We start from the raw sequence: 23,514 nt of genomic DNA on the forward strand, positions 1-23,514 counted from the left end.
GGGGGGGGAATTAATTATCATAGAGATTCCTAATCAATTTTGGTCAATATTAATGGGTCCACTATCTTTGTTCATCCACTAGGCACAGAAAACCATACAGAGTACTTGTTACTACAGATAAGGTACATTAGGATTGAAGTGGAGTAGCTAGCTTTTCTGTTCTAACAAAGGTAGGAGGAAGAGGCTTGGAAACATAGGGATCCTGAATCTAATAGCAAAAAGGACTTTAAAAGAAAAAGAAGAATGGGGCGGGGGGGAATAGACACCCCCACACACACACTGAAAAGGATCAGGCTTAGTTTCCCCATAATGCCATAGAATCTGCCAAGACATTTTCACAGCACCTCCTAGATAGGTTTTAAGATGTTACACCAAGTAAAAAAGTTTTCAATCCCAGTATTGCCCATCCTCCTTCTCTTACTCCCTTCTACTTACCCGTTCCTGGCTTGGGGGCAGTTAATAATTACTGCCCAATTTTTAAAGAAAAATGTTATGTTTACTATCCCTACAGGAAATTATTTTAGCCAATTTCCCATACCCTAATTAACTCATTCAACAAATATTTACTATATCTCTACTGTGCCAGGGCAGACCACAATGATGCCCAACTCCTGAGACACCAATCACATCAAGGCTACATCAATGGTACTCCCTAAAGCTATGTAACCTGGCAGGTCTGTGCCAGACACTTTACTAGGTGCCCAGGATACAGCAAAAAACAGAGAAGAAATGGTCCTTCTCATCACAAAGTTTACAATTTAGCATATTTCTGTAACTGAGCAAAGCCTGGGGACCAGGCATCGTACTACTGAGTACTTTCAGACTTGTGTATTTCCGCCCCACGGCAATTTCAGTGAGGTAGGGGATGTTGTCCCCATCTCATCAGTTAAGAAACCTGGGCTCAAAAAGCTAAGTAACACATCTGAGGTCACTGAGACAGTGCTGGAGGTAGAACTACAGCTCAAGAAACTGAACTACATCTTCTGAAAACAAGAAAGTGCCTGGCTCCAATTTGAGATAGCACTTCTAGTAGTCTAGTAAGCATACTGTTCTAAGAATTCAGGATTATTTCAAGATCATAACACATTCTACTTCTTCAGTCCATGTTCATTAAAAGTAAGCACTAGTTACATAGTTGACAAAAATCTTTTCCTCATCTCTAAAAAACTAGGTATCATTTCTTTCTTTTGGAGTTTTCATTTTATTCCTTCAAACTCCCCAAATCTTTCAAGGAATGCTAGACTCATTTATACATTTGAGGCCTTTGACTTATACTTCAGACCCTAGAACAATTTTGTTTGACCAACTGGTCTCCTTTTTGCCCTTCCTTATTTCCTTTTGCAAAGATGTTTCTTATATGTTTACTAAGTAATATTTCAGTGAAAAATAGTTTTTCTTTGCTCCCCTTAGCAACTAAACTGTGTATCCAGAAAAGCAATTTGTTTTTAAGTAGATAGAAGTGATTTAAAGAAGTTTTAATCAAATGTGTTTTCTGTGATCTTCGCTACATGTGTGCTCTATGCACTAGTCCTCTCATTCAAAAACATAGTGGTAGAGATTTAATATAATACAGCCAGTGCAAGTATCTACTTTCCAGGTGGGGATAATTATTATCTTTGCAGTTACAGTAATGACCACTATTTTTAGTAAAAGAGATATCTAAACATCTAGAAGGAAGGAAGTAAAAATGAAGACATAACCAACTAATATCTTGCTATTACGGTTTTGTTACTGGAATGTTTCTTGGTACTATTTAGCTTTGTTTTCTGACCATAAACCAATGAGACAACTCAGCCAAACCAAGAAAAACAGTATATTCAAAAATGAATTCAACAAAGGAACACATCTAGGGAAAAAGATGTTCTACAAGTGTCTGACTCAATCCCTTCAAGGCATCAAAATATTTACACGAGACAGTTCTTAAGGGCGCAACAAAACATAAAACCGTAATTTGGCCTCTGCAACACTCTGTAAAGCACACCCCTGTAAAATATGAAGTTGTCAATTTGCAAAGACTATCCCAGAAAAGGAAAGAACAATAAGGATCAAAGTGTAATGCATTTAAACACCAACCCAAACAAAAAAAAACCAGACAACATACCTGGCAACATGAGAAAAGGCATCCACAAGAACAGATTCAAATTCTCTAGTGAATTCAGGTCCTTTCCTTTTACTGTTTTGGATGACATCATTGGCTAAGTACAGAAAAGTAAGCTTTCTATTTGATTTGGCTGGAAAAAAGAAAAAAAAGAAAATTTAATTTACACCAAACAAATTCTCAGTCCACAATTCTTCTGCCCTAAGCTACTCCTAGAGAATATTAAGACAAGCATCATCTACTTGAGATCAGGGCTCCTTTATGTTTGAAACAACAACTTAAATAACTTCTTGACATCACTAACAAAACATGTTTGAGAATACAATTTTATAAAACAAAACAAGAGCAGGTCATCTTCATTTCTGTGATATTTTAACCACGGTAACTGACGGTAAAAATAAAGATAATCCAAAGAAAATTCCTAAAGGATAAGCAGTCAATATTCTCAAGAAGACATATTAAGACCAAGGTCTTCATTTATTTTATTGCAAAGATGAGCAATTTAAATTCACTATTAATTACCAAATACTCTAGAATGAAAGACTGAGCTAGGTTTCAGTTTTAAAATAGATTCTTGTAATTTAGGTTCCCACACTGAGAAGTTCTCTTTGAAGATTCCAATAACAATCATCAGTCAATGATATCAACTCTACAACCCAGAGAAATCTCTAGATGCACCAATAGATATTTATCTCAAATACAAATATATATTAATGCTACATTATTACTGTAAATTTAAAGATGTCTGAATTCTGGATATGCAAAATTATGGCTCCCACAAAAACCATAATTCTTCTCTCTTATACATACTAAATGTAGTATTTCCTATTACTCTATATGGTATCATATATTAAACCATAAAAACCTCATGCACTTTGTCTGAGTTACAGTTGCTTGGGGGAACATTACTGAATTTCCTGGCTTCTATGCACATAACTTCTCAACCGTAAAGTTACATCACCATCATTTTTGGTCCCAGTTTTCTTTTAAAAGAAATAAATAAAAATATAATCAGACAGTCCAAAACACTAAATTTTCTCCAATGCTAAAATACCTGAAAAACTCAAGCAAGCCTTCTATCAACCTTTACATACCTGAAAAACTAGTCCTTACTCTATTCCTCTCAGAAACCAGTTGTTTCTTTTGAAATGCACACAGCATGTATAAATTTTGACACAGCAGGCATAAGATGTGACATTTTTAAAGGAGCTACAGAAGAATAACCCAAGTTAAAAACAAGATTTTTAAGAGCATGTAACAGTTTAAAATGACTTAAATTATTTGTAAAATTGAATATGGATACCCTGAGTTGTATTAACCTTCTGGTAAGAAGCTAGTTCGCAGGGCTGCCGATAATATCTAATTTTTAACTATTCTAACTATTATCCAAAGCAGATCAAGTGTCAATAGTTACAATGTCTACCAGTGCTACAAAGGTATCGTTATGACAAAGGCTTTTCTTTCTTTGAAGCAAACCTTGTTCTGGGATGTTGCAACAAGTAAAACTACCAAGTCTATATAACCCATGAGTTAAGGGATTCAAAAGGACAACAGAACTTCAACAAAGCAAATCTGACTAAGCGAAGCTTTATAAATGTCATAAAATAAATGTTTAAAAACCCAGAATTCACTGTATAAAATGTCAATTTGGACAATTAAGACATGATACATTTTTCAGTACTGCAAATATGATAGCCAAGAGGCCGGAGTCAAAGTTTTCACTATTTACGATGCCAATTAAATTTTTATCATCCTCAAACTTTGCAATGGGGATTTATTCAGGATCAAACGCTATCCCTCTACATCCAGCATCCTGAAGCCAAAGTCAGTATGTGTGTAAAAGTGGTATCACAAAGCCCTGAGCACTTGAACACATACACCCTCTACTCTAGTCCCAGGTGACAGCTCACTTGTTGAGACAGCTTTCCAATATGACAAAATAAATCCTTTTACCCTCTATCTATGCCTATTCCAAATGGGATGGAATAGTTATTAGGCAAAATTTATACAACTAGTTGACCAAAAAATTTAACTTGTTTAGCTGGTTTTGACATCTAAGAAAGCTGGTGTGTGTGTGTGTGTCTATTTATCTGCATTCATGCCAAGATATAAAAACATCGCTAAAAAATATTCATCTAAGAGCATTTTACATCAAACTTCTCCATAAAGGAAAGTTCTACCTAGAACAGAGCCCAAAGGGATAAATTAAGAATTATTCCTAGAAAGTAGAAAGACAATAACCCATCAAGAATAAAAGTAGTAGTTAAGCAAATAATAATAACTTCTTAAATCCTGTAAATATTTTGACGGCGACTCAAAGATAGTCTGTCAACATCTTAGGGAAAATGACTTAACCACAGATAGAAATGTCCACTTTTAAAGACTCAGGGTGGGCCAGAATCTAAGGGGCTAGTCAATTTGAACAGAAGGCATAAAATCTTTTTCCACTTCATTGTGGAGGCATTCTCAATTCATGAAAGAAGCCTTGGTATTAAGAAGCTGTATCCTGAGGCTTGGAAGAGAGCATCCTCTACCTTAGCACTATCCAATATGGTAGCTACTAGCCATATATGGCTACTGAACACTTGAATTGTAACTAGCATAATTATTTAAAATTTTAGTTCCTTGGGGCTACTGGGTGGCTCAGTCAGTTAAGTGTCTGCTTTCAGCCCAGCTCATGATCTTGGGGTCCTGGGTCATTGATTCCAGGCCCTGCTCCCCCTCTTTCTGCCCTCCCCCTCCCCTGAGTTCTCCCTCTCAAATAAATAAAAGCTTAAAAATTTTTTTTAAAATTCCTTAGTCACATATTTCAAATGCTCAATAGCCACATGTGGCAAGTGGCTACCTTGTTGGGCATTATGGATATAAAACATTTTACAGAAAGTTGTATTAGGTCGTGCTGTTTAGATCCTCTGTTCAGCCATGAAAATGAAGTTGGAGACAATCGAACTCCTAACCTATTTTTAAACTGTGTAACAGGCACCATGCTAAATGTTATGGGTGTTGAAAAGAAACAAGGAGACCTAGTTTCTCCCTCAAAACACAAACCTAGTGAAAAAGACAGAATTAGTAAGCATGAAATAAATGCTAAATTGGTATGGGATGGGGTGGGATACATTGACTAATTCTGATCAACGTAAGTGCTATGGGTTTGGTTGGAGTCCAGATGATCATCTTCACTTATTAAGGGGCACTGAGGCACTGGATACTTGAAAGTACAAATTTTGGCATCAGAGGGCTCTTGCTTATGCTCCAGCAATATGCCCCTAACAAAGCACTAATCTTCATATCTTTACCTTCTCATCTATAAAAGGGAGATAACAATGCTGGTCTCCTTAAAAGGAGACATAAAACATAAGGTTCTATGAAATTAGGATCACATGAGATTAGGGTTAAAAGTGCTTCATAGATGAATGCACTCTCTAAATTGTTATTTTCCATAACTCAAGTAGGGTAGAAGAAGGAGAATTCGGGGGCTCCAGACTCTATTCTCCAACTGCCCAGAGGGGACCCCATCTCAGTACAGCATACAGCACATGTATTTGTGGGAAGGCGAGTCTCTGCGAGGCTAGAACTGGGTCAGTCTCCTGGAAGAATCCAGGATCTTGGTGTCTGACAGCCTAATGCAATCTAGCCTCACCAGGTCTACGGCACTGAAAACACCACTTAACCTACTCCATCTCACAGATAGTAGAAAACGCATGTAAAGTTACTTCCTCTGCTATCAAGGGCCTACTACACAGAGGCTGCTCTAAGCTCCAAAATGGCTCTAAGCTTCATTTCCTCAGCTTCCTGGTATGGAATTATCAGGTTAACAGCTATAAAAGTGCCTATCCTGCCCCACCAGGCTACAAGCAACTTGAAGGCAAAGACCATGCCTTACATTGAGTCACCAGTAGTCCCGTTTCACCATTATTTATGAAATGCCTAAACTGTGCTCGACACCATGCTAGATGTTCTTTTGGATTATCCTGTTTACTCCTTACCACAGCCAAGTTGTTTGAGCCTCAGTTTTCCTCATCTGCAAAGTTCCTACTCCAGAGAACTCTGAGAATTTAAAAAATGACAGTGTATGTAAAAATATCAGCACTGCACCGGGCACATAATTAAAGGCACAGTAAGTATCAGTCTTCATCACCTCCATGTCATAGGTAAGGAAACTGAGGGTCAGAGAGGCTAAGCCGCTGGGGTCAGTGAATAGCAGAATCAGGCTTAAATTCCAGGCAGATGGCCTCTGGAGCCAACGTGTTACCAGGCATCCAACCCGGTGCCTGGCACTGAACGGGCTGAGCTCGGGGTCCGTCTGTCAGATCCTGAGCAGGGCCTGGAATCAATGAAAGATGCACGAGCCTGAGAGGCAAGGTCTAGGCAGCTCGCCCCCGAGGCGTCCACAATGGGGGTCACTGTACCCACTTCACAGATGTGTCCGAGGACCCAGTGTGGGGATATCCAGAAAGGTCTTGGCATGGTTGACCCGCACAGAATAAAGGCTCTGCAAGGGGCAGCTACCCTCGTCCTCGTCCTGGTCCTCGTCCTCCGGATGAGAAAACCAGAAGCACAGAGAGATGAAGACCCTAGCCCAGTGTCATCCAGCTAGTAGGCGGCTGAGCAGTCTCACTCCAGAGTGCTCTGGTTCTCACTCCAAACGCTCAGCCAAGCCACGGGCACACAACAGCCTAGGGCCAGTGCCCTCTACGAGGCTGTCGAGATAAGAACAGTCCCAGGTGTCAGGAGTAGCCTGGGGGGGGGGGGGAGGCGGGAGGGTTGGACGAGCTCGCAGTCTGGGAGCCTCACGCACGTACCCTGAACCTTCCTGGGCCTCAGTTTCCTTCTCTGAGAAATGGGGATAACACTGCCTGCGCCCCTCAGAGGCGCAGAGGCCCGGGCTTGGAAGGCAAGAAGCTGAGGGGAGCCTCGGGAGTGGGATGGGGGGAGGGCCCAGGGGGTGTTTACCTTTGCGGAGCTCTCGGTGCCACACAGAAACGATAGGTCCCGCGTGCTTGCGGTGGTGGATGAGCCACAGCGACAGGGTCTGCACGCTCTGCTGAGAGTTGCTCAGCTCCGAGAGCTTCTTCTCCAGCGCCGACTCGGAGAAGGAGGACATGGTGGCGGCGGCGGGGCCCTGCAGGGAGCGGCCTGGGCCGCCCAGTGCGGCGGGAGGAGCGACCGCACGAGGCCCGGGCCTCACCTGACCGCCTGCGGGGCTCTTTACTGACTGACTGACGGCCAGGGGGGCGCGGAGGGGGAGGGGATGGGTCTCCGCAGCAACAGCCGCCCGCGCCGCCGCCACAAGATGGCCACCGACCTCTCACCCCGCCGCGAGCAGGGTCAAAGGGCAAGGGCCGGAGTAGCTGGGCACCGGGAGGTGTCAGAGCTACAGAAAAACGCCCCTCCAGTGGCGGCGGCCTCCCCGAACCTCGCTCAGGGCACTTCGAAAGCGACAGACGGGCAAAGAAGCGCAGTCCGGCGGCCTCCGGAAGGCGCTTTGACCGCTCGCGCCCGCACGCAGGCGCAGGGAGTCTCGCCGGGAACCCTTTCTCCCGCTCCCGCAGAACCTTTCTGGCGCTCTGTGGCGCGCTAGTTACACGTCACTTCCGGCGGGGCGAAGGAGGCGGGAGAGTGAGGGAAAGGCTGGAAGACGAGGTAAGGGAAGAGTGGCGGGAGCAAGAGGGAACCCAGCAACCGGGAACCCGTAGAGGGAGATCCGGTAGAGACACTCATGTCGAGGGATCAGGAATGGGTACGGGGCGGGGGGGGGCGCTTTCTCCCTCGTCTGGCAGGCCCCAGGCCGCAGTCTTCTCCGTACACGTCCTGCTCTCCGCCCCCCCACCCCCAGCTTCCTTTTGGTTGTGCCAAGCCACCCACGTGCACTTTTCACGCCTTGGCTCTTGCTGTTCTTTCTCCAAAGGTGACCCCCCGCCCCCCGCCTTCTCATCTGGTGTGCCCCCACTCAATCTCCAGGACCACCCTTTAATGTCCAGTCCTGAGCTTTACTCTGACAGCACTGCCATAAAACACACCTTTGTGCTCTTAATTTAGTTGCTTCTTTGAGGAAATTGCGTGCTGCCCTTGTGCTGCCCTTGCCCTCTGGGGGGCCCATTTGACCGTGTCTCAAATTTAAGCAATATGTTAACCTTTTTGAGAGTGGGGGCAGGGAGGTCATTGGTTCCATTGATCTCCTTTAAAACACTATTTGAGACTATCCTCTTTACGTATTTTTAAAACGTTTTAAATTCCAACGATCAGCTCAGTAGAGAAACTTGTCTTTCCAGCTGCTGTGGGGTTGGTGGTAGGGAGTTAGGTTGTTGTACACATAACAGAGTTTTTAAAGATCCTGGTTATCGTGGAACTTACCAGTTAGGGGGAAACCCTAGTTAAGAGACATTCTTCTAGTTTTTGCTTTTTGTTTTTGCTCTCACTGCACCATATTGTAGCTCTTTGTTTAGCTCTTTCACTCCTCTTCCAGACTAGAATCATCGTAATCATATTTGTAGCCAACATAGTGAGCAATTGCTATCAGATTAGGTGCTGTTTTCACACGGTAACACATTTAATCCTCACTGACAGAGCTGTATAAGGTAGTTATTATGTTATTCTCGTTTGGCAGATTAGGAAACAAGACAGGTTAGGCGACCTACCCCAAGATCACATAACTAAGATTAGGGGGAAAGGACTGCATCTTTTTTAGTTTTCTCATCCTGCCACCTTATTCATAGCTGATTGGGTGAATTAATATAAAAAAGGCAAATGCCCTAAAATTACACAGTCAAAATGTAGTTATAATTGTAACCTAGGGCCCCTGAGTCCAAATCTGGACCATGTTTCTATATTAAGCAGCACTATCACATACTGAACACTTACACCAAATCACTTTGTATTAAGCACATTACATATTTTGTTTTACTTGATCCTTAACAACATTTCTGTGGGATGTGGATTATTATCACTATTTGAAAGATGAGAAAACATAAAACATAGTTGAGTAATCTGTCCAGTATCACTTGGACATAGAAAATGACAGAGCTAGGAGTCACGTCAAGGTTATCTGACGTCTAAATTTTTTTTTAATTTTTATTTATTTATGATAGTCACACACAGAGAGAGAGAGAGGCAGAGACACAGGCAGAGGGAGAAGCAGGCTCCATGCACCAGGAGCCCGACGTGGGATTCGATCCCCGGTCTCCAGGATCGGGCCCTGGGCCAAAGGCAGGCGCCAAACTGCTGCGCCACCCAGGGATCCCCGTTATCTGACGTCTAAACCCAAAGTCTTCACTCCTGAGCCAGTGATTCATTTTTTCAGCAAATAATTTTTGAGCACCTATGTCTCAAGCACTATTTTAAGCAAAACCAATCTACGTCCCCAGAAGCTGACCTTCTGCAAGAGAAGATAGATTTAATAAATATGCAAGTATAAAACAAGTCAGAAAATGGTATCTACCTTGAATAAAAATCAAGAAGGGTAAGGAGGATGAAGAATGCATTTGTGGGAGGGTAAGAGTGTATTATATATACTGATCAAAAAAGGCCTCCCTGATAGGGTGACATTCGATCAGAGTCCTGAAAGAAATGAGAGAACAAGCCATATCCTGTATGGTGGAATGTTGTTCCAGGCAGAAGGAAAACCAAGTGCGATTGTCAGACCATTGTTGGCATTTTTGAGGAACAGCAGGACAGAGGGTAAGGCTGGAGTGATGTGAACCAGAATGCTGGAAATGAGCTCAGAAAAGTAGCCAGGGACCACATGACATGGACTATATCATATAGGGACCTGTAAGCAGTAGGAAGGATTTTAGATAATACTCTGAATGAAATAAGAGTTCACTGAATGCTTTTTGAGCAAAAGAGAACCATCGTGGCTGTTAAGCAGAGAACAGCAAGACTGCAAGGATGGAAGCAGGAAGAGCAGTTCAGCAGCTGTTGTCATAACCCAGGTGAAAGGATGACTCAGAACAGGGTGGAGGTGGTGAGAGATGGTCAGATTCTGGGGATAGGAATCCGTAGATTCTGTCTTTTAGAGGAAGAACAGGATTTGCTGACAAATTATATATGAGGTATAAAACAAAGATGAGTCTGCATGGCCCCAAAGGTTTTAGCCCAAGCAACCATAAAAATGAGAGTTTGCATTCGCTGAATTACAGAAAGAGCTGATCTGGGGAGCAAAAGCAGGAGTTTAGCTTTGTACATATCCACGTGGAAATGCCTATCCAGGTAGAGGTGTCTCATAGGCAGTTGGATTTATGTATGGGTCTAGAATTCAAGGGAGAGATCTGATAGAGATATAAGTATGGGAGTCATAGGGAGAATAGGACCAGAAAGAAGAGAAATTCAATGACTGAGTCCTCAAACACTTCAGCATTTAGAAGCCTGAAAGATAAGATGATAGAATCATGTGATTTTTCCTTAGCCCGTTAATACGTAATTCCACTGATTGATTTTCAGATATTGAGTCAGCCTTCCATCCCTAGCATACACCCTACTTTGTTATGGTGTGTAATTCTTTTTACATGCAAAGTATATCTAATAATATTTTATTTAGGATTTTTTGCATCTATGTTCATGAAGGAAATTGGTCTGCAGTTTTTTGATTTATGTATTTGTTGGGTTTCAGGATCAGGGTAAAATAGGTTGGAAAAATTTCCTCATTTTTCTAGAATGGTGTAGAATTGGTGTTGATTCCTTAAATGGTTGGTAGAAATTCCCAGTGAAACCATCTGGGCCTCTGGATTTGTTTTCTTTTTCTTTTTGAGTTTTTAAATGGCAAAACGTTATAAGGTCGGTCAAATAATCTAATTCATATTGGGTGAGCTGTATTTTTTGAGGAAGTCACCATTTCATTTAAGTTGTCGAATATGTGTGTGAAGTTTTTGTGATATTCCTGTATCATCCTTTGATATCTGTCTGTCTTTCCCTCTTTCAGTCTTGTTAGAAGTTTGTTGATTTTATTGATCTTTTCAAAAAACCAGTTCTTTGTTTCATTGATTTTTCTCTATTTTCAATTTTCAATTTCATTGATTTCTGTTCTCTTTATTATTTCCTTCTTTCTGCCTGCTTTGGTTTTATTTTGCTCCTCCTTTTCCAGGTTCTTAAGGTGGGAGTTTAGATTATTGATTTGAGACCTTTCCCCTTTTTCAATGTATGTATTAACTACAATAAATTTCTCTCGCAAAAAAAAAAAATTACCCTCTCAGCATGACTGGAGTTGTGTCCCACAAATTTTGATACATTGTATTTTTACTAAATTTCATTCGTTTAGGATCCCTGGGTGGCTCAGTGGTTTGGCGCCTGCCTTTGGCCTAGGGCATGGTCCTGGGGTCCCAGGATCGAGTCCCACGTCGGGCTTCTGCATGGAGCCTGCTTCTCCCTCTGGCTGTGTCTCTGCCTCTCTCTCTCTTCTCTGTCTCTCGTGAATAAATAAATCTTTTAAAAACATTTTCATTTGTTTCTATGTATCTTTTAGGATTTCCCTTGAGATCTCCTCTTTGATCCATGGATTATTGAGAAATATGTTGTTTAGTTTCCCAGTGTTTAGAGATTTTCCTCCTTTTTCTCTGTTACAGAGATTTCTAGTTTGATTCTATCATAGTTGGGGGACATACTATATTCTCTGTGTCATGATGGAGGATCTGATTTGTCTTGATACATGCTCTGTGGGCACTTGAAAGGGTTGCCTGTTGTAGGTTGGAGTATTCTTTAAATGTTAATTAGATCCTGTAGGTAGATGTGTTGTTGAGTTCTTCTGTTATCCTTGCTGATTTTCTACCAATTTTGTCAATTGTTGACAGTAGAATGTTGAAGTCACCACCTGTACTTGGGGTGACCACCTATACTTTCAGTTTTAATGCATTTTTGCTTCACATATTTTGTGGTGGTTTTGTATTTAGGATTTGTGTTTTGACATAATTCTTTTAGTATTGCTGTGTCTTCTTGATGGGTTGACCCTTTAATGATTATAGAATGTCCCTCTTTCTCAGTTCATTTTCTTTGCTCTGAAGTCTACCTGATGTTAATATAGCCACTCTTACTTGCCTTTGATTAATGTTTGTATATCTTTCTGTGTGTGCTTTTACTTTCAACCTACCTATGTCATATTTGAAGTGAGTTTCTTGTGGAGAGCATAGAGTCAGGTCATATTTTGTAATCTACTTTGATAATATCTGTTTTTTCATTGGTATTTTGGTATATTGGTATATTTAATATCGCTATTGATATGTTAGAGCATAATCTTCCATTTTATTTTTTGTTTTCTGTTTGTTCTGTTTTTGTTTCTCTAGTTTTTTTTTCCAGCTTTCTTATAGGTTACCTGAACATTTCTTTTTTAAAAAATATTTTTTAATTAATTAATTTATTTATGACAGTCACGAGAGAGAGAGAGAGGCAGAGACACAGGCAGAGGGAGAAGCAGGCTCCATGCACCGGGAGCCCGATGTGGGATTCGATCCCGGGTCTCCAGGATCACGCCCTGGGCCAAAGGCAGGCGCTAAACCGCTGCACCACCCAGGGATCCCGTTACTTGAACATTTCTTAGAATCCCATTTTATCAATAGTGTTCCTGAATGTATCTCTCTGGAACAATTTTTTTCTTTAAGATTTTACATATTTATTCATGAGAGACAGAGAGACAGAGACATAGGCAGAGGGAGAAGTAGGCTCCATGCAGAGAGTCTGATGCGGGCCTCGATCCTGGGACTCCAGGATCACGCCCTGAGTCAAAGGCAGACACGCTTAACTCCTGAGCCACCCAGGTGTCCCTTTGGAACCATTATTAATGGTTCTTCTAGGTATTACGTTATTTGTATGTAACTTATCTTTACCACTACTAGTAAAGTATAGGAACCTTACTTCCCTTTATGTTTCCTTATCCTCTCCCACTTATAATTGTCATAAATATTTCCTCTACATTCACATTTAGATCCAAATCAGTGATATAATTTTTGCTTCAACTGTCAAACACAATTTAGAAAACTCAAAAGAATAGGGAAAGCCTATTATATTTATATGTATCTTCACTTACCGTGTTCTTTCTTCCTCCTTGACATTTCAATATTCCTTTTTCTGATGTGTCCTTTCTGTTTAAAGGATTTCCTTCAGCCATGTTTTTAGAGCAGGCCTGCTGGTGATAAAGTCTCTTAGTTTTCCTTTATCTGAAAATGACTCAATTTCCACTTCATTCCTGATGGACATTTTTGCTGGGTATAGAATTCTGTCTTAACAGTTCTCCCCTACCCCCCCAAAGTTACTGTGCCACTTTCTTCTGGCATACATGGTTTGTGATGATAAATCCATTGTCATTTCAATTGTTTTTTCCCTAAAAGCAAGGTATCATTTTTCTCTGGCTGTTTTCAATATTTTTTTGTCCTTCGTTTTCTGCAGTTTAATTATGATGTGATAATTAAATAATTATCTGAAATTATATTGGTATAAATTGGTAATTGGTGTAAATTTCTTTGGGTTTATTCTGTTTGGGTTCACTAAGCTTCTTGAATGTATACATTTATGTTTCTTGCCAAATTTGGCCAGTTTTCAGCCATTATTTATTTGATTACTTTTTCAAACTTACCCTTTTTCTCTCTTCTGGAACTCTTAGATCTTTTGTTACAGTCCTGTGGGTCCCTAAAGCTCGTTTCAGTCTTATTTTCTTTCAGGTGTTCAGATTAGGTAGTTTCTAACTACCTAATTAAGTTTTGCAGCTCATAGATTCTTTCCTGCATCTTCTCCATTCTACTCTTAATCTCAACTGCTGACCTTTTTATTATGGAATTTTTCAGTTTTAAAATTTCCATGTATTTTTTTCTTTATATCTCCTATTTCTTTGCTGAGGCTTTCTGTTCTTTCATTTGCTTCAAGCAAGTTCATAATTGCTTCTTGAAGCATTTTAATTATGGCTGCTTTAGTAACTTTGTCGAATAATTTCTCACATCTCTGTCATCTCAGTGTTTGATGTATTGATTGTCTTCTTTCAGTTTGAGATCTTTCTGGTTCTTGGTATGATGAATAATTTTTGATTGGACATTTTTGCATTATGTTCTGATACTCTGGATCCTATTTAAGTCTTCTGTTTTAGCTGGCTTTCTCTGATGCCACTCTGGCAGGGGAACCAAGTACAATACAGAAGTCCAGAGTCCTCTCTCAGCCCCCTTTGACACCCAAAGGGAAGAGCTCCTCATTACTTCCTAGGAGAAGTGAGACTTCTAGCTCCCCACTTAGTATCCATTGCACTTCACTGGGGGTGGCCTCATTATTACAGGACAGTAGCCAAAGTCCTACTGTCCACTAGGCCTCCTCTGGCACTACCCTGCTGGTGAGGGAAAGGAACATATGTTCTTGATGTACACCCTTTTCTAAGTTAAGAATTGCTTTTCTAAAATGTATTGCCTACCAAAAATCTTGTCTAGTAGAAGCTTTAGATACATAGTATTAGTGTAATACAAGGCACAATTTCACAACTACTCTATAGAGGACAGCTAGAAAGGAAATGAGCCTAAAGTAGTTTCAGGAAGGATTTATGGAAAGTCTCCTTGATTCCCCTCCTCCACCTTCTATTTTGTATACTCCTCTTGCAGGGCTAAGTCCCTCCAGTTAACTTTGTAACTCCTTTTCCTTGTCAAGAACTTAGCGCAGTACGTGACACATAGTATATGTGAAGGAAACATTTCTAGGCAGAAAGAAAGATGAGTAGGAAGGTACAAAGTTTCAGATATACTAGAGGTTTAATGTTTATCCAGCTTCTTTTACTCATTTATTAAACAAACAGTGGAAACTGTTTGGCAGATACTGTAGCCAATACTGGGAAAAATCACAAGTAAAGCTGCAACACTAAAAAAGTATACTGTTTGGTTGGAGAGGTGTACAAATAAACCAGTCAGTTTCACCCAGGGCAGTAGTCCTCCAGCGTACTCTGCACACTACTGCCAGATGGATACTGAGCAAGTACTTTCATCACCTGGTTCTCATTCTTCAGAAGACAGAGTTTGTGTAGAATGTATACCAGGCCTGGCTGGTCATCACACTGACCTTGCAAACTTTTAAAATAGATTCATAAGCATACCTACCATCCTCCCCACCCCAAAGTAGGTTTTGATTCAGTAGCTCTGGTGTGGGGCCCGGGAATCTGTGCTTACGTTGTTCCCGTTGGATTCTAATAAACAGACTGGAGGAACCTCTGGTATGCTGGAAATTGTGCATACAGCCTTTGAAGTCACATAGGCTGAATTCCAGGTCTATCATTGCTTACTGTGTGACCATGGGCATCACTTAACCTCTCTGAGCCTTGTGTTACTCAGCTGATGGATAAGGAATTTTTATGTACATAAAATACCTAGTACATGCCTGGCATTTGGTGAGGTTTTCTCCAACAAATATTAATTTTCTTCCTTCTGTTCGAGAACCTGTTTTGACAATTCTTATGTCGGAACTCTTGTTTTTGGAATCTGAACCCAGTCTTTTTATCCATATGCTGGTTATTCAAAGTTAGGACTTTTGGAGAAAAATCTTATCTACCAAATTTATGTTATGTTGAAGAAAATTGAAATTCATGGAAATCACACAGCTAGATGTAGAGCCAGGACTTGAATCCAGATAGCCAGATTTGTGTTCTTATTCTGTCCCTGTCTTGGAAACAGCCTAAAAGTGGCCTAGCCAAAATCTAGAGCTATGATTCCCCCTTAAGAATTAATGTAACAAGACCCTATCATAAAGGATGATGTCACCTACCCATAGGAATTACCCCAAGAGAAGAAGAGTATGGAAGTTTTTACCCATATCCAATTCAGGCATAGCTGATAATAAAGCTCTAGCAATGAAAGAACCAGAATATGGCTGTTGACTCAACAAGCATTTATTGAATGCCTGCTGTGTGCCAGAAGCAATAAACAAACCTGTCAATTATCACTCTCCTAGAGCCTATATTCTAGTGAGAGGAGAGAGACAATAAACAAATAAATAGGTAGGTAATCTGGTTTGATGGATGGTGCTAAGTGCTATGGAGAAAAACTCTGAAGTCAGGGAAAGGAGATAGGGAGTGCCAGGGAGAGGAAGAGTGAGGATGGATTGCAGTTTTAAATAGGAGTGATCAGAGAAGGCTCACTCAGTGTTTATCTTTGAGCAAAGGCCTAAAAGATGGATATATGGTGGAACAGCAAGTGCAAAGGCTCAGGTAGTCAGAATGTCAGTCCTTGGTGAAGTGTGGCTTACTTGCTGTGATGGCATCTCTGTCTTGCCTCTGCATTTATTAGATGCTTTGACTTTTCTTCCTTCTTGCTTTTGCTTGTAACAGGTGTTTTACCTTGAGCAGCCTTCCTTCACGGTCCCAAACGTAATTCCTGAATTCCAGCACAAATCCTCCTCCCTCCACGAACACTGCACAGTTGATGTTCATTCTCTTTCCAGTTGTCCTTTGGACTTCTTTCTTTTTCTCCCCTTTTCACGTCTTGATTGTATGATATAGTAAGTGCCTTGTGATCTACCATCTTATCCTTTAAGTGTCTGTAAGGTATAGTACCTTATCCTGTGCCTGTTGTCCCATTTGTCTTCACCACCTGTATGCCATGGCCCAGGGATGGTCCCTAGCCTATCCCTGTGACAAGGCAGAGAGAGGAGGGGAGGATGGGGAGAGAAGGGGCTATGCGGGGAATGGGCTCACCCATGCACTATGGTTGCAATTCTCTTCCCTTGCCTCTCCAGTGACTGCTTCCCATGAGCACAGTGTGGGTATGCTGAACTAGGAAGGGTGTAGTTGACCATCAGCAATCGGGAACTGGTTATTCAGGCTTATGTTTATTCAGTCAGTGTCTGCCACAGTTGAACTCTGGGCGGTTTTCTCTACTCAGCCAGATAATCCACTCTTTCTGAATGCCTCATCCCAGTGGGCCAGAACACCCTGGTGCTGTCAGTTACAGAAACATCAAACTTTGCAGTACCACTTTAAATAATCAGGGTTGCATTTTATAGGAATAGAAGCTAGGACTCCTAAGTCTCTAAATCTCTAAACAATTCCTTCTGTAATTGACATATTGTCACACAAGTGTGATTTCATGGCCATCCCATAAAGGTATATGATTGCCTTTTATAGTCATGTCAAAGTAGCAATTTGGTATACTCTCTTCCTTACAGAAAGCTAGTTTATATATTTCTGAGTCTATAACCTGTTCTTTTGAAGATGTCCAATTGTGGTAAATCTTCATCTGTGTAATACTCCATTTAGAGAATATACCACAATTTATCCATTTTACTGGAGGTGGGCATTCAAGTATTTTCAGGGGCAATTGTGTATAGTGTCAATTCTTGACACACCTTTTGATATATTTATGTATGCATTTCTGTTGAGCATTTATCAAAGAGTGAAATTACTAGGTAATAGAGCATGCATATGTTCACCTTTAAAATAATAGATACTGCCAAAGAGTTTTCCAAATTAGTTGTACCAATTTACACACTCCTACCAGCACTGAATGAGAGTTCTAGTTGCTTCATATACATGCTAACACCTAGTATTTTCATTGTCTTTCTTCTCCCTTTTTTTTCAGCTTAGCCCTTCTGGTGGGTGTATAACAGTATTTTATTGAAGTTTTAAATTGCATTTTCCTGACTAATGATGTTTAGTGTCTTTTTTCATATGTTGATTAGCCATTTGGAAATCTCCTTTTTTGATATGTCTGTTCAAGTCCTTTTCTATGTTTTTTGCTGGGTTGTCTTCTTCCTAATGATTTATGAAAAATCTTTTATTATCAATATGAGTATTTTGTCAGACATATAGCAAACATCTTTCCTTCCTTTATGGGTTGTCTTTTCACTCTCTTAATGATGTCTTTTGATGAACAGAAGTTCTTAACTCAAATGTAATCCAATTTATCCTTTTTTTTTTTTAGTTAGCCCTTTTCTGTATCCTGTTTAAGAAATCTTTGCCTACCCCAAGATCACAAAGATGCTCTTCTCTGTTTTCTTACATTTTCTTTACATTTCACATTTAAATCCAATGTCAGATGGAATCAAGACATATATATTTTTCCATAAGGGGATAGCCAAATGACACAGCACCTTCCATTAAAAAGACTGTTCTTCCCACCAGGTCATTTCAGCATTGCCTTTGTGAGGTATATGGATTTGTTGCATATGAAGGGTCTATTCTGTTTGTCATTCTTTATGCTAATAACACACTGACTTTACTTGTTGTACCTGTATAGTAAATCTTGAAATCAGATAGCGTAAGAACTTCTACTACCATAATTTACCAATCTAATTCCTCTTCCTTAAGATTGTCTTTGCTATTCTAGGCACTTTGCATTCCCATATCAACTTTAGAGTCATTTTGTTACTTTCTACAAAAATCCCATTGGGATTTTTTTTTTAAGACTTTTTATTTATTTATTCATGACAGACACACAGAGAGAGGCAGAAACACAGGCAGAGAGAGGAGCTGGCTCCATGATGGGAGCTTGATGTAGGACTCGATCCCGGGACTCCAGGATCACGCCCAGGACCAAAGGCAGGCGCTCAACCGCTAAGCCACCCAGGTGTTCCCCCTGTTGGGATTTTGATGACTATACCAATGGTTCTTATCCAAGGGCCATTTTTGCCCTCCATGGGGCATTTGGCAGTGTCTGGAGACATTTTTGGTTGTCACACCTGGAGGAATGCTACTGGCATATGGGGGACAGAGGCCAAAGATGCTAATAAATATCTTACAATGCATAGGACAGCTTTCCACTAACAAATAATTATCCAAACCCAAGATGTCAATGGTGCCACTGTTGAGAAAGTCTATGTTAATGTAATCATTGTTTCAGTGAGCCTTCTATCTGTCTCCCATTCTATTATTTATTTTCTGTTTGACTCACAGGTTTTGCTTCTCTTTTTCTCATTTTTTACCTGTATTTAGATAAATCCAAAAATATTTATTCCATTTTTACGCTGTCTGAATTTACTAAGTATACTTCTTTTATAATTCTTTTGGCACTTTACCCTACAACATGTACTCTTGATATGTTAGTTTAATATAATTATACCACCTCCTGATACTGTAAGATTCTTCGTATACATAACTCCTTTTACATCCCTTCCCATGCACCTTCTTTTTTTAATAATAAATTTATGTTTTATTGGTGTTCAATTTGCCAACATACAGAATAACACCCAGTGCTCATCCCATCAAGTGCCCCCCTCACTTGACGGGATGAGCACTGGGTGTTATTCTGTATGTTGGTAAATTGAACATCAATAAAAAATAAATTTATTAAAAAAAAAAGTGCCCCCCTCAGTGCCCGCCACCCAGTCACCCCCACCCCCCACCCTCCTCCCCTTCCACCACCCCTAGTTCATTTTCCAGAGTTAGGAGTCTTCCATGTTCTGTCTCCCTTTCTGATATTTCCTACCCATTTCTTCTCCCTTCCCCTCTATTCCCTTTCACTATTATTTATATTCCCCAAATGAATGAGACCATAAAATGTTTGTCCTTCTCCAATTGACTTATTTCACTCAGCATAATACCCTCCAGTTCCATCCACGTTGAAGCAAATGGTGGGTATTTGTCATTTCTTTTGTGCATTATCTTGCATTTTGGTTTTAGATCTATACTTAAACTGCAAAAGACATAATTATTGTTTTGTACAGTTAGTATTAATTTATATCAGTATATTCCATTGTTCTTCATTACCTCCAACATAGCCATGCTTCTATCTAGGTTCATTTTCTCCCCTTATTTTTTCCCATTACCTAATGTCAATGAGTTCACTTAGTTTTTAATCCATAAACCATCTCTTATTTCACCTTCAGGTTTGAAAGCTGGTTTCATAGGGTATAAAATGCAAGCCTGGTAGTTATTTCCTCTTAGCTTTTTTCTTTTTAGGATTTTATTTATTTATTTATAGAGACAGAGAGAGAGAGGCAGACAGAGGCAGAAGCAGAAGCAGGCTCCATGCAGGGAGCCCGACGTGGGACTCGATCCCAGGTCTCCAGGATCACATCCTGGACTGAAGGCGGCACTAACCCACTGAGCCACCCGGACTGCCCTCCTCTTAGCTCTTTAAAGATGTCCTTCTGCTGTCTTCTGGGTTTCATCATTTCTGTGGAGAAGGACCTGTCAGTCTTTCTGCTCCATTACTTTTAAGATTTTTCTCTTTAGTTTTAGTTTACAGCAGTTTGACTGTGATATGTCTGTGTGTGTTTTTCTCTCTACCGCCAACCTGGATTTACTGAGTTTCTTGAATCGGAGGAGTTGATCTCTTTCTTGTATTTGGACATTTCTCAGTCGTTTATTTTCCAGAAGCCATGTATTTTGAGATGTCTGAAAACTGCAGGTTTGTCCCGCCTCAGCCCCACATAACCACATTTTTAAACCATTGTGGTTTCTCTTGCCTCAGTGATGGCCCTCGGCCTGGGCCATGCTGTACTCCTGAGCTAATGTCCAGAGTGGGCAAAAAAAAAAAAAAAAAAGCCAAAAGAAACAGCTATTGACTGTGGGCTCACTGAACATTCAACCCTAGCTAGAGTACTCACCCACATAGTCCTCATTGTTTCCACAACTACTTATGCTTTAAGAAATTATCTTCGTAATTTATCTGGCTTTTTCTAGTTGTTAGGAGTATTAGCCTGCCAATACCCTACCGTATCCAACTTCAAAGCAGAATAGGCACGATGTTGTTTCTGAGTGCTTGTCATGTGCCAGATGTGCTTCTAGGTTCAAGGCGTAGGATGGCCCAGTCTAAAGTAGCTAGGACAGACGGATACAAAACAATATGGTGTATGAAGTACCGTGGTAGTAGTGTGCACAGTGGTGAATGTGAAACAGGACAAAGCGGTTGAATGTGAAGGAGCACCACCTGTTTGGGAAATTGCACGTTTTGTCATTTCACATGGCTGCAGTTTCAGGTGGGATGGATGAAGCCCTGTGAGCTGAGATTACTGAAATAGCGAAGGGCCTTGTGTGGTGGGCCCTCGTGAATAGGTGGACTAGGGAGTGCAGTTGGAGAATTTTAAACAGAGAAGAGTGATCAGATTTTTTGTTTCAGGAAGATTACTTATATGGCAGTATAAAATGTGGATCGAAGAAGGGTAACCACGCGAGGCCAGGGGCCATCGAGGAAACAGTTACGGTCAGTCCAACGTTAAATGGATGGTTATCACCAACAGATTTGAAAGATGTTGAAGGGGTAGAATTGATGAAATTTAAGAGAATGGTGGAATTAAAAGGGAGGTAGAAGAAAGAGAGGCTAAGCTTTTAGCCCAGGTAAGGGCCATAAATCACCAAGGGAGGCACCGAAGAGTGATCAGAGTTCAGTTTTGGATATATTGTGTGTTCCCACTTCATTAGCCCTATTGCCGTTTGTCATATAATCTGAGAGCATAGTTCCAGGGGGTGCAGGTTGTCTTTTTGAAACCCTTGAGATGGATAAGAGAGATGTAGAGCCCCAGACCATTGCCTTCACTCCAGCTTCAACCAGACCCTCTGATTTTATCTATCTCGTGTGCTGGGCTTCCACTTAAACATTTTACTGGAAATAAGTTTTCCACGCTAAAAGAAAAAAAAAGTTACTGTTTCCTTCCTCATTCATCTTCCCGTTTTATCTTATTTCGAGTTGTTCATTTGAATGGAATCCTTTCTCAAGTATCTTCCTCGAGAGTGTGTGTGTGAGTAATGCCCTCTCTGAATCCTTGCTCTTGTTCTTGCAGTCTGACTGGTGACTGTCTTGGCCATATGTAGGATTTGGGGGCCACAGTCCTTTATTTGAAGTCCATTGTCCTCTGGTGTCCATGATTGCAGATGAGAAAACTAGAGCCAGTCTTTTAAGTTGTTTGCTTCTCCTGAAAGCATGTATGATTTTCCACTGTCTCTTTTAGCATACAGGAATTTTACCAGAATGTGACTAGGTGTGTGTCCTTCTGGCTTTTCAGTCTCCAGATGAATCTTTCTGCAACTCAGGGAAATGTTTCAGTTGTTTATTTGTTCTGACTCCTCCATCTGGCCCTTTGTCTCCTTCCAGAATTCCCAGCTATTTACATGTTGGTTCTCCAAATCTCACGAGTTCCATCTCTTTGCATTTCTGCTCTGAGTTTTAAAGTCGCTCTACTTGATCTTCCAAACCACTGACTGGATCTCAGTAATTAACCATCCTTTTTTTTTTTTTTTTTTTAATCCCATCAATTGAGCTTTTTTGGTGTGGAAAATTATGCCCTTAAAATTCTAAAAGGGGGGTGCCTGAGTGGCTTGGTTGGTTAAGCGTCTGCCTTTGGCTCAGGTCATGATCTCAGGGTCCTGGGATCGAGCCCTGTGTGGGGCTCCCTGCTCAGTGTGGCATCTGCTTCTCCCTCTGTCTCCTCCCTCCAGCTTATGCTTTTTTTTTTTTTTAATTCCAGCTTATGCTCTTGCTCTCTCTCTCTTCGCCCTAAGTAAAGAAATAAAATCTTAAAAATAAAATTCTGAAAGAGATATCATTTGCCATGTGATCAAACTTTTTTATTGCTCTTTTTATTTTTCATATTCTTATCTGTCTCTTTTCTGTCTCCCTTAGTGGTTCTGTTAATCTCAGACTTACCACCTCAGAGAGTGCTCTGCTTGCTTTTCCTGCCTTTGACTGCTGAGTCCCATTCAGTGGTTTTCTTCTCCTGTTGTTCCAACTATAGTACCTCGGGCAGGGGACAGCACAGCAGCCTCTGGTGATCTGTGTGTGAGCCGGTGCCAGTGGGATGGCAGTAATCCCTGGCTGAGCCTTCTGGTGTCAATAGCCTGAAATAGGGCAGAGTTGAGCTTCTGCCCTTCCTTAGCTTCTTGGGGGGGGGGGGTGTCACAGAGACCAAGAGATATCCCCCTAACAAGCCTCACAGTGACCAATACTGCCCTTCCTTGCAGGAGACCATGGGGCCCTGTGGAGCAAACTCTCTCCAGGGTTTTAGAGCCTGGCCATTGCCCTGGAGCCCTCTCCTGACCCAGGAGGAAAATCCAGCACTGGTTTTCTCTCTGGGCTAAGCAGGTCTTGTCCACATTCACCAGGCACACTTGCCTGCCAGCCCTGTGGTCCATGGGGCTCAGGAGGGTTCATTGGATTGGGGACAGGGAGAGGCATCATCTGTTCAGAAGCTCCCGCAAGTTGAGCCAAAAGAGAGAGATTGGGAGAGAGAGATCTACAGACCCCACCAGACTAGAAGATCTCTAACTTCCCTCCAGTGTCAACATTTTACAGTTATATGCATTTATGGTCTCCAGCTCAGTCCTCAGTACCCTTGGGCCACACTTTTATGTCTTCCCAGCATGCTTTGCTTCCCCAAAGGGACTATTTGAAACTTTTATTTCTCTCCTCAAGCCCTCTGTTTACCCCACCACCCCCCTTCTTTTCACTGTCAGCCATGACTTTGAACTTCTCCTCACAGAGAAAAAAGACTCTGGTATTAAGTTGTTTAGTTCCTTAGCTCACCTATAAACCTGTCTC

General features: G+C 41.1%; 2 protein-coding genes across 3 annotated transcripts in view; one reads left to right on the forward strand and one right to left on the reverse strand.

The window, feature by feature from the left end:
- Positions 1–7,629, reverse strand: part of RPRD1B (regulation of nuclear pre-mRNA domain containing 1B) — a 52,455-nt gene extending 44,826 nt beyond the window's left edge. Inside the window, exons 1-2 of the mRNA XM_055303024.1 lie at positions 7,052–7,629; positions 2,102–2,231 (exon numbers count right to left, since the gene is read on the reverse strand). Coding sequence (XP_055158999.1) covers positions 2,102–2,231; positions 7,052–7,202 — 281 coding nt within the window. The 5' untranslated portion in view covers positions 7,203–7,629. The remainder of the gene's footprint in view (positions 1–2,101; positions 2,232–7,051) is intronic.
- Positions 7,630–7,700: 71 nt separating this feature from the next.
- Positions 7,701–23,514, forward strand: part of TTI1 (TELO2 interacting protein 1) — a 46,702-nt gene continuing 30,888 nt past the window's right edge. The window contains exon 1 of one of the 2 annotated variants that reach the window (XM_055303137.1): positions 7,701–7,741. The gene's annotated coding sequence lies outside the window, so the exon portion shown is untranslated. Of the gene's footprint in view, positions 7,742–21,148; positions 21,184–23,514 lie in introns of those variants that run through there. The other variant, XM_055303144.1, reaches the window with a different exon arrangement.

Source organism: Nyctereutes procyonoides, unplaced genomic scaffold (genome assembly GCF_905146905.1).
Source record: "Nyctereutes procyonoides isolate TBG_1078 unplaced genomic scaffold, NYPRO_anot_genome, whole genome shotgun sequence".
NCBI lineage: Eukaryota > Metazoa > Chordata > Mammalia > Carnivora > Canidae > Nyctereutes > Nyctereutes procyonoides.